This window comes from Ranitomeya variabilis, chromosome 4 (assembly GCF_051348905.1).
Source record: "Ranitomeya variabilis isolate aRanVar5 chromosome 4, aRanVar5.hap1, whole genome shotgun sequence".
Classification (NCBI taxonomy): Eukaryota; Metazoa; Chordata; class Amphibia; order Anura; family Dendrobatidae; genus Ranitomeya; species Ranitomeya variabilis.
Window position 1 is genome coordinate 769,572,026 of NC_135235.1, and position 17,442 is coordinate 769,589,467.

The 17,442-nt window shown below is 41.9% G+C and overlaps 1 protein-coding gene across 1 annotated transcript in view; it reads left to right on the plus strand.

Moving 5' to 3' along the window:
- The window catches only part of LOC143768297 (uncharacterized), a 53,962-nt gene extending 36,721 nt beyond the window's left edge, over window positions 1–17,241 (plus strand). The window contains exon 7 of the mRNA XM_077256989.1: window positions 15,572–17,241. Within this exon, the coding sequence (XP_077113104.1) occupies window positions 15,572–17,013 (1,442 nt within the window). The 3' untranslated portion in view covers window positions 17,014–17,241. The remainder of the gene's footprint in view (window positions 1–15,571) is intronic.
- The last annotated feature ends 201 nt before the right edge of the window (window positions 17,242–17,442 follow it).

Genomic DNA, 17,442 nt, shown 5'->3' on the forward strand with positions numbered 1-17,442 from the left:
ATGGCCCCATAGATGTTCCATATAACAATGTGCCACATATAATGCTCCATACAGTTCATTATGGCCCCATAGATGCTCCATATAACAATGTGCCACATATAATGCTCCATACAGTTCATTATGGCCCCATAGATGCTCCATATAACAATGTGCCACATATAATGCTCCATACAGTTCATTATGGCCCCATAGATGCTCCATATAACAATGTGCCACATATAATGCTCCATACAGTTCATTATGGCCCCATAGATGTTCCATATAACAATGTGCCACATATAATGCTCCATACAGTTCATTATGGCCCCATAGATGCTCCATATAACAATGTGCCACATATAATGCTCCATACAGTTCATTATGGCCCCATAGATGCTCCATATAACAATGTGCCACATATAATGCTCCATACAGTTCATTATGGCCCCATAGATGCTCCATATAACAATGTGCCACATATAATGCTCCATACAGTTCATTATGGCCCCATGGATGCTCCATATAATAATGTGCCACATATAATGCTTCATACAGTTCATTATGGCCCCATAGATGTTCCATATAACAATGTGCCACATGTAATGCTCCATACAGTTCATTATGGCCCCATAGATGCTCCATATAACAATGTGCCACATATAATGCTCCATACAGTTCATTATGGCCCCATAGATGCTCCATATAACAATGTGCCCCATATAATGCTCCATACAGTTCATTATGGCCCCATAGATGCTCCATATAACAATGTGCCCCATATAATGCTCCATACAGTTCATTATGGCCCCATAGATGCTCCATATGACAATGTGCCCCATATAATGCTCCATACAGATCATTATAGCCCCATAGATGCTCCATATGACAATGTGCCCCATATAATGCTCCATACAGATCATTATGGCCCCATAGATGCTCCATACAACAATGTGCCCCATATAATGCTCTATACAATTCATTATGGCCCCCATAGATGCTCCATATAACAATGTGCCCCATATAATGCTCTATACAATTCATTATGGCCCCATAGATGCTCCATATAACAATGTGCCCCATATAATGCTCCATACAGATCATTATGGCCCCATAGATGCTCCATATAACAATGTGCCCCATATAATGCTCCATACAGTTCATTAACGCCCCTTAGATGCTCCATATAACAATGTGCCACATATAATGCTCCATACAGTTCATTATGGCCCCATAGATGCTCCATATAACAATGTGCCCCATATAATGCTCCATACAGTTCATTATGGCCCCATAGATGCTCCATATAACCATGTGCCCCATATAATGCTCCATACAGTTCATTATGGCCCCATAGATGCTCCATATAACAATGTGCCCCTTATGCTCCATACAGTTCATTATGGCCCCATAGATGCTCCATATAACAATGTGCCCCATATAATGCTCCATACAGTTCATTATCGCCCCATAGATGTTCCATATAACAATGTGCCCCATATAATGCTCCATACAGTTCATTATCGCCCCATAGATGTTCCATATAACAATGTGCCCCATATAATGCCCCATACAGTTCATTTTGGCCCCAAAGATGCTCCATATAACAATGTGCCCCATATAATGCTCCATACAGTTCATTATGGCCCCATAGGCACTCCATATAATAATGTGCCCCATATAATGCTCCATACAGATTATTATGGCCCCATAGATGCTCCATATAACAATGTGCCCCATATAATGCTCTATACAATTCATTATGGCCCCATAGATGCTCCATATAACAATGTGCCCCATATAATGCTCCATACAGATCATTATGGCCCCATAGATGCTCCATATAACAATGTGCCCCATATAATGCTCCATACAGTTCATTAACGCCCCTTAGATGCTCCATATAACAATGTGCCACATATAATGCTCCATACAGTTCATTATGGCCCCATAGATGCTCCATATAACAATGTGCCCCATATAATGCTCCATACAGTTCATGATGGCCCCATAGATGCTCCATATAACAATGTGCCCCATATAATGCTCCATGCAGTATATTATGGCCCCATAGATGCTCCATATAACAATGTGCCCCATATAATGCTCTATACAGTTCATTATGGCCCCATAGATGCTCCATATAACAATGTGCCCCATATAATGCTCCATACAGATCATTATGGCCCCATAGATGCTCCATATAACAAAGTGCCACATATAATGCTCCATACAGATCATTATGGCCCCATAGATGTTCCATATAACAATGTGCCCCATATAATGCCCCATACAGTTCATTTTGGCCCCAAAGATGCTCCATATAACAATGTGCCCCATATAATGCTCCATACAGTTCATTATGGCCCCATAGGCACTCCATATAATAATGTGCCCCATATAATGCTCCATACAGATTATTATGGCCCCATAGATGCTCCATATAACAATGTGCCCCATATAATGCTCCATACAGTTCATTATGGCCCCATAGATGCTCCATATAACAATTTGCACCATATAATGCTCTATACAATTCATTATGGCCCCCATAGATGCTCCATATAACAATGTGCCCCATATAATGCTCTATACAATTCATTATGGCCCCATAGATGCTCCATATAACAATGTGCCCCATATAATGCTCCATACAGATCATTATGGCCCCATAGATGCTCCATATAACAATGTGCCCCATATAATGCTCCATACAGTTCATTAACGCCCCTTAGATGCTCCATATAACAATGTGCCACATATAATGCTCCATACAGTTCATTATGGCCCCATAGATGCTCCATATAACAATGTGCCCCATATAATGCTCCATACAGTTCATTATGGCCCCATAGATGCTCCATATAACCATGTGCCCCATATAATGCTCCATACAGTTCATTATGGCCCCATAGATGCTCCATATAACAATGTGCCTCATTTAATGCTCCATACAGTTCATGATGGCCCCATAGATGCTCCATATAACAATGTGCCCCATATAATGCTCCATACAGTTCATTAAGGCTCCATAGATGCTCCATATAACAATGTGCCCCATATAATGCTCCATACAGTTCATTATGGCCCCATAGATGTTCCATATAACAATGTGCCCCATATAATGCTCCATACAGTTCATTATGGCCCCATAGATGCTCCATATAACAATGTGCCCCATATAATGCTCCATACAGTTCATTATCGCCCCATAGATGTTCCATATAACAATGTGCCCCATATAATGCCCCATACAGTTCATTTTGGCCCCAAAGATGCTCCATATAACAATGTGCCCCATATAATGCTCCATACAGTTCATTATGGCCCCATAGGCACTCCATATAATAATGTGCCCCATATAATGCTCCATACAGATTATTATGGCCCCATAGATGCTCCATATAACAATGTGCCCCATATAATGCTCCATACAGTTCATTATGGCCCCATAGATGCTCCATATAACAATGTGCCACATATAATGCTCCATACAGTTGATTATGGCCCCATAGATGCTCCATATAACAATGTGCCCCATATAATGCTCTATACAATTCATTATGGCCCCATAGATGCTCCATATAACAATGTGCGACATATAATGCTCCATACAGATCATTATGGCCCCATAGATGCTCCATATAACAATGTGCCTCATATAATGCTCCGTACAGTTCATGATGGCCCCATAGATGCTCCATATAACAATGTGCCCCATATAATGCTCCATACAGTTCATTAACGCCCCTTAGATGCTCCATATAACAATGTGCCACATATAATGCTCCATACAGTTCATTATGGCCCCATAGATGTTCCATATAACAATGTGCAACATATAATGCTCCATACAGTTCATTATGGCCCCATAGATGTTCCATATAACAATGTGCCTCATATAATGCTCCATACAGTTCATTATGGCCCCATAGATGTTCCATATAACAATGTGCCACATATAATGCTCCATACAGTTCATTATGGCCCCATAGATGCTCCATATAACAATGTGCCCCATATAATGCTCCATACAGTTCATTATGGCCCCATAGATGCTCCATATAACCATGTGCCCCATATAATGCTCCATACAGTTCATTATGGCCCCATAGATGCTCCATATAACAATGTGCCCCTTATGCTCCATACAGTTCATTATGGCCCCATAGATGCTCCATATAACAATGTGCCCCATATAATGCTCCATACAGTTCATTATCGCCCCATAGATGTTCCATATAACAATGTGCCCCATATAATGCTCCATACAGTTCATTATCGCCCCATAGATGTTCCATATAACAATGTGCCCCATATAATGCCCCATACAGTTCATTTTGGCCCCAAAGATGCTCCATATAACAATGTGCCCCATATAATGCTCCATACAGTTCATTATGGCCCCATAGGCACTCCATATAATAATGTGCCCCATATAATGCTCCATACAGATTATTATGGCCCCATAGATGCTCCATATAACAATGTGCCCCATATAATGCTCTATACAATTCATTATGGCCCCATAGATGCTCCATATAACAATGTGCCCCATATAATGCTCCATACAGATCATTATGGCCCCATAGATGCTCCATATAACAATGTGCCCCATATAATGCTCCATACAGTTCATTAACGCCCCTTAGATGCTCCATATAACAATGTGCCACATATAATGCTCCATACAGTTCATTATGGCCCCATAGATGCTCCATATAACAATGTGCCCCATATAATGCTCCATACAGTTCATGATGGCCCCATAGATGCTCCATATAACAATGTGCCCCATATAATGCTCCATGCAGTATATTATGGCCCCATAGATGCTCCATATAACAATGTGCCCCATATAATGCTCTATACAGTTCATTATGGCCCCATAGATGCTCCATATAACAATGTGCCCCATATAATGCTCCATACAGATCATTATGGCCCCATAGATGCTCCATATAACAAAGTGCCACATATAATGCTCCATACAGATCATTATGGCCCCATAGATGTTCCATATAACAATGTGCCCCATATAATGCCCCATACAGTTCATTTTGGCCCCAAAGATGCTCCATATAACAATGTGCCCCATATAATGCTCCATACAGTTCATTATGGCCCCATAGGCACTCCATATAATAATGTGCCCCATATAATGCTCCATACAGATTATTATGGCCCCATAGATGCTCCATATAACAATGTGCCCCATATAATGCTCCATACAGTTCATTATGGCCCCATAGATGCTCCATATAACAATTTGCACCATATAATGCTCTATACAATTCATTATGGCCCCCATAGATGCTCCATATAACAATGTGCCCCATATAATGCTCTATACAATTCATTATGGCCCCATAGATGCTCCATATAACAATGTGCCCCATATAATGCTCCATACAGATCATTATGGCCCCATAGATGCTCCATATAACAATGTGCCCCATATAATGCTCCATACAGTTCATTAACGCCCCTTAGATGCTCCATATAACAATGTGCCACATATAATGCTCCATACAGTTCATTATGGCCCCATAGATGCTCCATATAACAATGTGCCCCATATAATGCTCCATACAGTTCATTATGGCCCCATAGATGCTCCATATAACCATGTGCCCCATATAATGCTCCATACAGTTCATTATGGCCCCATAGATGCTCCATATAACAATGTGCCTCATTTAATGCTCCATACAGTTCATGATGGCCCCATAGATGCTCCATATAACAATGTGCCCCATATAATGCTCCATACAGTTCATTAAGGCTCCATAGATGCTCCATATAACAATGTGCCCCATATAATGCTCCATACAGTTCATTATGGCCCCATAGATGTTCCATATAACAATGTGCCCCATATAATGCTCCATACAGTTCATTATGGCCCCATAGATGCTCCATATAACAATGTGCCCCATATAATGCTCCATACAGTTCATTATCGCCCCATAGATGTTCCATATAACAATGTGCCCCATATAATGCCCCATACAGTTCATTTTGGCCCCAAAGATGCTCCATATAACAATGTGCCCCATATAATGCTCCATACAGTTCATTATGGCCCCATAGGCACTCCATATAATAATGTGCCCCATATAATGCTCCATACAGATTATTATGGCCCCATAGATGCTCCATATAACAATGTGCCCCATATAATGCTCCATACAGTTCATTATGGCCCCATAGATGCTCCATATAACAATGTGCCACATATAATGCTCCATACAGTTGATTATGGCCCCATAGATGCTCCATATAACAATGTGCCCCATATAATGCTCTATACAATTCATTATGGCCCCATAGATGCTCCATATAACAATGTGCGACATATAATGCTCCATACAGATCATTATGGCCCCATAGATGCTCCATATAACAATGTGCCTCATATAATGCTCCGTACAGTTCATGATGGCCCCATAGATGCTCCATATAACAATGTGCCCCATATAATGCTCCATACAGTTCATTAACGCCCCTTAGATGCTCCATATAACAATGTGCCACATATAATGCTCCATACAGTTCATTATGGCCCCATAGATGTTCCATATAACAATGTGCAACATATAATGCTCCATACAGTTCATTATGGCCCCATAGATGTTCCATATAACAATGTGCCTCATATAATGCTCCATACAGTTCATTATGGCCCCATAGATGTTCCATATAACAATGTGCCACATATAATGCTCCATACAGTTCATTATGGCCCCATAGATGCTCCATATAACAATGTGCCCCATATAATGCTCCATACAGTTCATTATGGCCCCATAGATGCTCCATATAACAATGTGCCCCATATAATGCTCCATGCAGTTCATTATGGCCCCATAGATGCTCCATATAACAATGTGCCCCTTATAATGCTCCATACAGTTTATTATGGCCCCATAGATGCTTCATATAACAATGTGCCCCATATAATGGTCCATACAGTTCATTATGACCCCATAGATGCTCCATATAATAATGTGCCACATATAATGCTCCATACAGTTCATTATGGCCCCATATATGCTCCATATAACAAGGTGCCATATATAATGCTCCATACAGTTCATTATGGCCCCATAGATGCTTCATATAACAATGTGCCCCATATAATGGTCCATACAGTTCATTATGACCCCATAGATGCTCCATATAATAATGTGCCACATATAATGCTCCATACAGTTCATTATGGCTCCGTAGATGCTCCATATAATAATGTGCCACATATAATGCTCCATACAGTTCATTATGGCCCCATAGATGCTCCATATAACAATGTGCCCCATATAATGCTCCATACAGTTCATTAGAGCCCCATAGATGCTCCATATAATAATGTGCTACATATAATGCTCCATACAGTTCATTATGGCCCCATAGATGCTCCATATAACAATGTGCCACATATAATGCTCCATCCAGTTAATTATGGCCCCATAGATGCTCCATATAACAATGTGCCCCATATAATGCTCCATACAGATCATTATGGCCCCATAGATGCTCCATATAATAATGTGCCACATATAATGCTTCATACAGTTCATTATGGCCCCATAGATGCTCCATATAACAATGTGCCACATATAATGCTCTTGCAATAAAAAAAAAAATGACATACTCACCTCTCGTCGCTGCCTGCTGCTCCTCAGCGTCCCGTCTCTCTGCAATGACTGTTCAGGCACACTAATACGTCATCGTGCCCTCTGACTTGAACAGTCACAGCCAGAAGACGCGGAAGACCGAGCGGCGGTGGAACGAGGTAAGGTGAATATGAAATACAACTTCTTCCCCTGTTCAGCTTTCACTGGTACCGCTCATTACAGTAATGAATATGCTGTTCCACCCCTATGAGAGTGGAGTCCATATTTATTACTTTAATGAGTGGTACCACATGACCGCTGAACAGGGGAAGAAGCTGCCGGCACCGGAGACCACAGGACATGTGTGGGCAGTGACTGTGTGCGTGTATGTTTGTGCAGGCGGGGTCTGCGGGCTGTCCATGGGTCTGCCAATGCGTCTGCGAGCTGTTCGGGGTTTTGCGGGGCTGTCCGGTTGGGTGCAGCGCTGTCCAGGGGTCTTTGGGGGTGGGTCTTTGGGGGGTTATGTGTGTGTGTGTGTGCAGGCATCGTCCGATGGGACTACAAGTCCCATCGGGATTTGCCTGCTACAGTGACAGTTATTGACACATTAGCCAATGATGGGACAGTAGTAGTCCCATCATCCGGCTAATGTGTTGAATGTAAAAAACAAAACACATACATAGACATACAGTACATACAACATATACAGTAACATACAACATACAGTACATAAAACATATAACATACAACAGTACATACAACATATACAGGGGTTGGACCAAATAATGGAAACACCTGGAAACATCAACAAAAGTTAGTTTAATATGGTGTAGGTCCACCTTTTGTAGCGATTACAGCCTCAATTCTCCGAGGTATGGATTCATACAAGGTGTGAATTGTTTCCATAGGAATTTTAGCCCATTCTGCGGTTAAAACACCCTCCAGTTCTTTGAGCGACGATGGCGGCGGAAATCGACGTCTAACTTAAATCTCTAAAATCGACCATAAATCCTCAATAATGTTGAGGTCTGTGGTTTGTGGGGGCCAGATGAGATGCTCAACTTCATTAAAATGTTCCTCGTGCCACGCTTTAACGATTCTAGCTGTATGAATTGGTGCATAATCATCCTGAAAGATAGCGTTCCCCTCCGGGAACAGTGCTTGAACCATTGGATGCACTTGGTCGCCCAAAATGCCTAAATAATCTCGGCTGTTAATTCTTCCATGAAGGGATATCATTGGCCTGGCAGATCTCCACGAAATAGCACCCCAGATCATCACAGAACATCCACCATGTTTTACGGTTGGGAGAAGGCAGTCTGGATGGAATGCTTCTTTCAGCTGTCTCCAAGCGAACACTTGGCCGGAGGTCGGAAATAGGGTAAACGATGATTCGTCTGAGAATATCACGTTTCCACTGCTCGAGGGACCAATTCTGGAGGTTTCTACACCACTCTAAATGCTTGGAAACATTTGTCTTTGAGAGCAGCGGTTTTCTAATTGCAGCTCTTCCATGGAATCCAGATTTTTTGCAGCTCCCGACGAACAGTTCTCGTGGAAACTAGGTTCTGTAGGTGTTCATTGAGCTCAGCAGTGATTTTCAGAGCCCTGGTCTTGCGATCCTCTCACAATTCGCTTTAGAGTCCGACGGTCTCTCTCAGTCAACTTTGACTTTCGGCCGGACCTGTGTTTTGCTGCAGACATTTTTCCTTCTCTTTCAAACGCAGTCATTACTTTGGAGACAGCACCTCTTGACACGCCACGCATTCGGGCTCTTTCTGTTACACTAGCGCCTGAAATACGAGCACCAACAATTTGGCCTCTTTGAAAATCCGAGAGGTCTGCCATTGGTATCAGGTTCTCATCAATGTTCTTACAATTCTGCAAAACAAACAGTTAATTTACATACACATATGACATAACACAAATAATCAACTACAAAACATTACCATATGTCACGGTTTGCATGTTCAAAGATTATGATGCCAAAAACGTTAGCTGTTTACATTATTTGGTCCAACCCCTGTAACATACAGTACATACAACATATAACATACAACAGTACATATAACATATAGTACATATAACATACAGAACATGCAGTACATGCAACATGCAGTACAAGCAACATATAACATATAACATACAACATGCAGTACATACTCGCCTTGATCCCAAAGCCCTTGCTCACCAATAAAAAAAATATTAAAATAATAAAACAACAATATACTCCCTGATCCGCAGATATCCAATTAATACGAGTGTCCCACGACGATCTCCGGTGGAAAGCTGCCACATCAGCTGATGCGACCGCTTTCCAGGGGCTCCGGCGATACAATGGCGGAAGGTATCCCTCCGCCGCTGTGAAAAATAGTTCCTACTCTCACTTGTGGCACTGCTGTGTGGGAAAAGTCCCACCCAGCTTTGCCATAAAGTAAGATTCTGAACTAAGGTAACCTCTTCAGTGATGCACTGCAGGAGCCATTGTCTCCTGTCAGTGTGTCACTGGAGGCCCTATACAGCGGTGACATCACCCGATGTCACTGTTCTATAGGGGAGATCGTCGTGGGACACTCGTTATTAATTGGACTACAGCAGAAAGAGAGTATACGATTGGTTTATTATTTTTAATTTTTTGCAGGCGATCGAGGGCGTCACAGGAATTAGGCTTATTTGTAAGTATGGTGAAATTAAGAATATTAAAATACTTTTTCTGGCTTTTTTTTTTTACTCTTTCAGTACTATAGGATTAGTAATGGATAGGCGTCTTATTGACGCCTCTCCATTACTAATCGGGCTTAATGTCACCTTACAATACAAAGGTGACATTAACCCCATATTACCCCATACCTAACCGCTACACAGGAGTGGGAAGAGAGGGGCTAAGTGCCGGAATTGGCACATCTTACAATGTGCCATTTCTGGGGTGGCTGGGGCTGGTATTTGTAACCAGGGGGGGGGGGGGTGAATATCAATGGCCCCTTCCCAGGCTATGAATATCAGCCCACAGCTGTCTGTGTAGCCTTTACTGGCTATTAAAATAGGGGGACTCCCTCCAAAACAATGACATGGGGTCCCCCTATTTTAATGGCCAGTAAAGGCTACGCAGACAGCTGCGGGCTGATATTCATAGTCTGGGAAGGGGCCATGGATATTGCCCCCTTCCCAGCCTACAAATATTGTCCCCTGCCATTTTTTTTCCCGTTTAAATTTTTTTTTTTTAATTAGACATGTTGATTGATAAACATCGGCCTTGCTATTATATATCTATTGGATATCTATAGATATATCTATAGATATAACTATGGATATATGTATAGATATATTTATAGATACATAGATATATCTATCCATATATCTATCTACATCTATCCATAGATATATCTATCCATACATATATATCTATCCATAGATATATCTATAGATAGATAGATAGATAGATAGATAGATAGATATATGAATAGATAGATCTATGTATCTATAGATCTATCTATACGTAGATCTATCTATATATCTCATTCCTTCTATCTATGTATAGATAGATAGATAGATATGGGATAGAAGGAATGAGATAGATATATCTATTCATATATCTATCTATAGATCTATTTATGGATAGATGTAGATAGATATATGGATAGATACATAGATATATCTATCTATATATCTACATCTATCCATAGACAGATCTATAGATAGATATATGAATAGATATATCTATCTATCTCATTCCTTCTATCGATCCCATATCTATCCCATTCGTTCTATCTATAGATAGAAGGAATGAGATAGATATATATATGATAGATAGAATAGATAGATGGAATGAGATAGATAGATGATAGATCTATAGATAGATAATATCTATCGATCTATTATTAGTATTAGTATTATTATTTATTATTATAGCGCCATTTATTCCATGGCGCGTTACATGTAAGGAGGGGTATACATAATAAAAACAACCCCGGAAGAAGCTTATTGCGAAACGCGCGTTGGGGTGAGGTGGAACTCTGTGCTGACTGCAGGTAGATATCATTACAATGTCTGGATGTATATGCACTAGGATTTTTTTCTGTATTATGAGCATGCTTAGGCAGCTAGAGGTACATTGGGCAGTAGGGAGTTATATAGTTACTACTTTGCATTTATCATTATTTAATGGTGTACAATATCCAGCTTTCCACCTTATGTTATGGTGCTAGAGCATTTATGCATTTCTTATAATTTTTTCCAATAAAAGCCTTAAATTCCCTTTAATCTGGATCTCTTCGTTGTGGCTACTTTTATGGTGTGACCGCTTTTTTTGCTTGGTATAATAAAAACAAGTACAATAATGTTAAACAATACAAGTCATAACTGGTACAGGAGGAGAAAAACCCTGCCCGTGAAGGCTCACAATCTACAAGGGATAGGTGAGAATACAGTAGGCGGGGGTAGAGCTGGTCATGCAGCGGTTTGGTCAATTGGTGGTTACTGCAGGTTGTAGGCTTGTCGGAAGAGGTGGGTCTTCAGGCTCTTTTTGAAGGTTTCGATGGTACGCGAGAGTCTGATATGTTGTGGTAGAGGGTTCCAGAGTAGGGGTGATATGCGAGAGAAATCTTGTATACGATTGTGGGAAGAGGAGATAGGAGGGGAGTAGAGAAGGAGATCTTGTGAGGATCGGAGGTTGCGTGTATTTAAGTACCGGGAGACAAGGTCACAGATGTATGGAGGCGACAGGTTGTGGATGGCTTTGTATGTCATGGTTAGGGTTTTGTACTGGAGTCTCTGGGCAATGGGAAGCCAGTGAAGGGATTGACAGAGGGGAGAAGCCGGGGAATAGTGGGGAGACAGGTGGATTAGTCGGGCAGCGGAGTTTAGAATAGATTGGAGGGGTGCGAGAGTGTTTGAGGGGAGGCCACACAGCAGGAGGTTGCAGTAGTCAAGGCGAGAGATGAGGGAATGGAATAGGGTTTTTGCAGATTCTTGTTGAGGAATGTACGGATCCGTGAAATATTTTTGAGTTCAAGTCGGCAGGAAGTGGAAAGGGCTTGGATATGTGGTTTGAAGGAGAGGTCAGAGTCAAGGATTACCCCGAGGCAGCGAGCTTGTGGGACTGGGGACAGTGGGCAGCCGTTTACTGTAATGGATAGGTTCGTTGGGGGGGGGGGGGGTCGCGTGAGATGGGGAAAGAGGATAAATTCTGTTTTGTCCATGTTAAGTTTCAGAAATCTAGCGGAGAAGAAGGATAAAATAATGGACAGACATTGAGGGATTCTGGTTAGTAGGGAGGTGATATCAGGTCCAGAGATGTAGATCTATGTGTCATCAGCATAGAGGTGATACTAAAAACCGTGAGATTCTATGAGCTGTCCCAGGCCAAATGTGTAAATGGAGAAGAGCAGGGGCTTACGGGACTGAGGGTGAGGTGAGGATGTGGTGTGTGAGTGGGAGACTCTGAATGTCCGGTCTGTTAGGTATGACGAGATCCAGGATAGGGCCAAGTCTGTGATGCCAAGGGATGAGAGGGTCTGTAATAGGGAATGGTCCACTGTGTCAAAGGCAGCGGACAGGTCCAGGAGGAGGAGGAGGACAGAGTAGTGTCGCTTGCTCTTGGCGGTTAAGAGGTCATTGGTGACCTTAGTTAGGGCAGTTTCAGTGTGACTGGAAGCCAGATTGTAAGCGATCGAAGAGGGAGCAAGAAGAGAGATGGGAAGACAGTTCAAGGTAGACGTGTTGTTCCAGTAGTTTGGAGGCATAGGGGAGAAGTGATGTAGGGCGATAGCTAGATACAGAGGATGGGTCAAGAGAGGGCTTTTTGAGGATAGGTGTGATTGAGGCATGTTTAAAGCTTGAGGGGAAAACACCAGTTGTTAGTGATAGGTTGAAGAGATGGGTTAGGGTTGGGATGAAGACTGTGGCGAGGTTTGGGATGAAGTGGGATGGGATGTGGGGTCAAGTGCACAGGTGGTGAGATGCGATCTTGAGAGTAGAGTGGAACTCCGCCCCCTCCTCCCCGGGACTTAACAGTGGGCAGCGGACGCGTTGAAACACTGTGTCCGCTGCCCACGTTGTGGCGAATTTGCACGTCGTCGGTACATCGGGCCGACGCTTAGCGACGGCCCTGTACCGACGGAAGAGGCCTAACTTTAGCCCCAACACTAACCCTAACTATAGCACTAACCCTAACCTGCCTTATCTGTTTTTTTACCTTATAACAAGATCGCTGACTGACACAGCTGTTGCCAGCAGCACTTGTAACACTATTTCTCCTCTAATCTCTCACTGACATCTCAGGAGAAGCAGCGTTTTTATGAGGCAGATCGCCCGGGAAAGTTTATTGCTACAACACACTTTCATAGTGATTTGTCTCATTGGCTGGTGTGATGCTCAGGACCTGAACCAATCTGGTCTCGATGAGGTCGGGGGTCACAGTAAGGGTTGTGCGCCAGAATCCCATCGTTATAGCTAGCGCCGATGTTTATCTACCGTTGGCGGTCACAAAGCGGTTAAGTTAAGGGTACCATCATTTCTGTCCAGGCCTATTTCATGAGGTTTTTTTTTTTTTTTTTTTTTATTCTGTGGAAGCATGGTTAAAAAGCAATGTCTGACTTTCATTTGTTCATTCTCATAGATTTTTTTATTTATTATTATTTTTGTCAGATTCAAGTTATTTCTGTGACCATTGTGGGTTTTTCTGTCATTAAACCAGGGATACCAACAATTTTGACCACGTGTGTAGGAGGAATTAATATTTTGACTCCACAACCACTTTCTGGAAATCAGTACGAAGTGGATGTTGGAGAGTGAAAATTACAATTTGCCATTTTATTACCCAGCACATAATGCCCAGATTGTGCTCCAGGAGACACACACTGCAAATTAAGTGGATTCATCTCACTATATAATATTACTAAATACAGAGATCCTAAATGTTGTTTGAGCACACTGCAAGACTCAGAAGTAAGAGCGGATTTTGCTGGATTGGTTTATAGAAACTCTGTTACTTTTCAACAGCCTTTGAGCCACTAGTAGTGTGGGAACCTCTGTTTCTACATTGACACATGATGGACCTGAGTGGGGACTTGGCTTTTTGTGAGATGAGAAAAGGTATTATTTTCGCCTACATAACATTGATTGGTTTCTTTTTATTCGATAATTGGGAGGCAGAATGAACAAACAGTTAAACACCACACACTACTGGTTCATCCAACAAGGTTTTCTATTAGACTGCGAACTGTCATTGTCTTGATGAATAATTAAAGGGAACCTGTCACCCCCAAAATGGAAGGTGAGCTAAGCCCACTGTTATCAGGAGCTTATCTACAGCATTCTGTAATGCTGTAGATAAGCCCCCGATGTTACCTGAAAGATAATAAAAAGAGGTTAGATTATACTCACCCAGGGGCGGTCCCGCTGCGGTGGGCTTCACTGGTCCGGTCCGGCGCCTCCTATCTTCATTCCATGACGTCCTCTTCCGGTCTTCACACTGCGGCTCTGGCACAGGCATACTTTCTCTGCCCTGTTAAGGGCAGAGCAAAGTACTGCAGTACACAGGCGCTGGGAAAGGTCAGAGAGGCCCAGCACCTGCGCACTGCAGTACTTTGCTCTGCCCTATACAGGGCAGACAAAGTACGCCGGAGCCACACCGTGAAGACCAGAAGAGGACGTCATGGAATGAAGATAGGAGGCGCCGGACTGGACCAGCGACACCCTTCGGACCGGACCGCAGCGGGACCGCCCCTGGCTGAGTATAATCTAACCTCTTTTTATTATCTTTCAGGTAACATCGGGAGCTTATCTACAGCATTACAGAATGCTGTAGATAAGTCCCTGATGACTGGGCTTGGCTCACCTTCCATTTTGGGGGTGACAGGTTCCCTTTAAAGTTTTTTACATAGCTTGCCATTTTTATGGACAGTTTAAGTAGAAATGTTCAAAAATATAAAACTCAAGGATATTTTATTAAAAAAAAATGTTTTTTTTTGTCTTGGCAGATGACTGTACCAGGAGATCAGAGGGACAGCTGACATCTTCAATTTTTAAATCTGATAATCTTGAGATCCTACAAGATACAACTAAAGTGATTGCTGTTACTCCAGATATATCGACATCCATTCACAGCAAAGATCTGTCATCCGATCCTATGAAACGGGTCCCATCTTCTGATTCATTACTGACTACAAAGGAAAATCAAAGCCACAAAAGAGGCATTAAAAAACAAACTGCTCCTAAAGCAAAGAAGTCATTTTCATGTTCAGAATGTGGGAAATGTTTTAACAAGAGAGGGAATCTAGTTGGTCACCGTAGAATTCACACAGGGGAGAAGCCTTTTTCCTGTTCAGAATGTGGGAAATGTTTTAACCAGAAAGGGAATCTAGTTGGTCACCAGAGAACTCATACAGGGGAGAAGCCTTTTTCCTGTTCAGAATGTGGGAAATGTTTTAACCATAAATCAGATTTGGTTAATCACTGTAGAATTCACACAGGAGAGAAGCCTTTTTCCTGTTCAGATTGTGGGAAATGTTTTAACCAGAGAGAGAGTCTAGTTAGTCACCAGAGAACTCACACAGGGGAGATACCTTTTTCCTGTTCAGAATGTGGGAAATGTTTTACCCACAAAGAGAAACTTGTTACACACCAAATAACTCACACAGGGGAGAAGCCTTTTTCCTGTTCAGAATGTGGGAAATGTTTTATAAAGAAATCAGATTTGGTTAATCACCATAGAATGCACACAGGGGAGAAGCCTTTTTCCTGTTCAGAATGTGGGAAATGTTTTAGCCAGAAAAGGAATCTAGGAAGTCACAAGAGAACTCATACAGGGGAGAAGCCTTTTTCCTGTTCAGAATGTGGGAAATGTTTTAACCAGAAAGGGAGTCTAGTTAGTCACCAGAGAACTCATACAGGGGAGATACCTTTTTCCTGTTCAGAATGTGGGAAATGTTTTAACCACAAAGGGAGTCTAGTTAGTCACCAGAGAACTCATACAGGGGAGAAGCCTTTTTCATGTCAAGAATGTGGGAAATGTTTTAACCAGAATGGGAGTCTAGTTAGTCACCAGAGAACTCACACAGGGGAGAAGCCTTTTTCCTGTTCAGATTGTGGGAAATGTTTTAACCAGAATGGGAGTCTAGTTAGTCACCAGAGAACTCACACAGGGGAGAAGCTTTTTTCCTGTTCAGAATGTGGGAAATGTTTTAACAAGAAATCAGATTTGGTTACTCACCATAGAATTCACACAGGGGAGAAGCCTTTTTCCTGTTCAGAATGTGGGAAATGTTTTAACCAGAAATCGCATCTTGTTAGACATCAGAGCAGTCACACAGGGGAGAAGCCTTTTTCCTGCTCAGAATGTGGGAAATGTTTTAAATGGAAACAGCTTCTTGTTAGACATCAGTGCAGTCACACAGAGGAGAAGCCTTTTACGTTTTCTTAATGTGGGAAATATTTTACTTGGAAATCAACTGTTGATAAACATCAGAGACGTCATATAGGGGAGAAGCCTTTTTTATGTTCATAATGTTGGAATAGTTTTAACCAAAACTTAATCTTCTTAAAGGGGTTGTCTCTTGTCATTCCTCATGTTTGCTGACAAAAGGATAAAATTAAACTTTATTAATTCTAAATGTAAAACTATACCCATAATTCACGCCCTGAAGGTTAGTCAGTAGGTGACTAATAAAAAAAACATGTACCCCACAGTTCAGTATATTGGGTGAGGTGACGTATACACACTCACTCTCCAAGCCTCTCATTTCTACGGGTTTCATCGTCCTCACCAAAGGCGACTCATCAGGAGACTATTTAATATTGACCTATATTGAAGCGAGACTAGACAAAAAAAAACTAAAATCATGTTATCGGA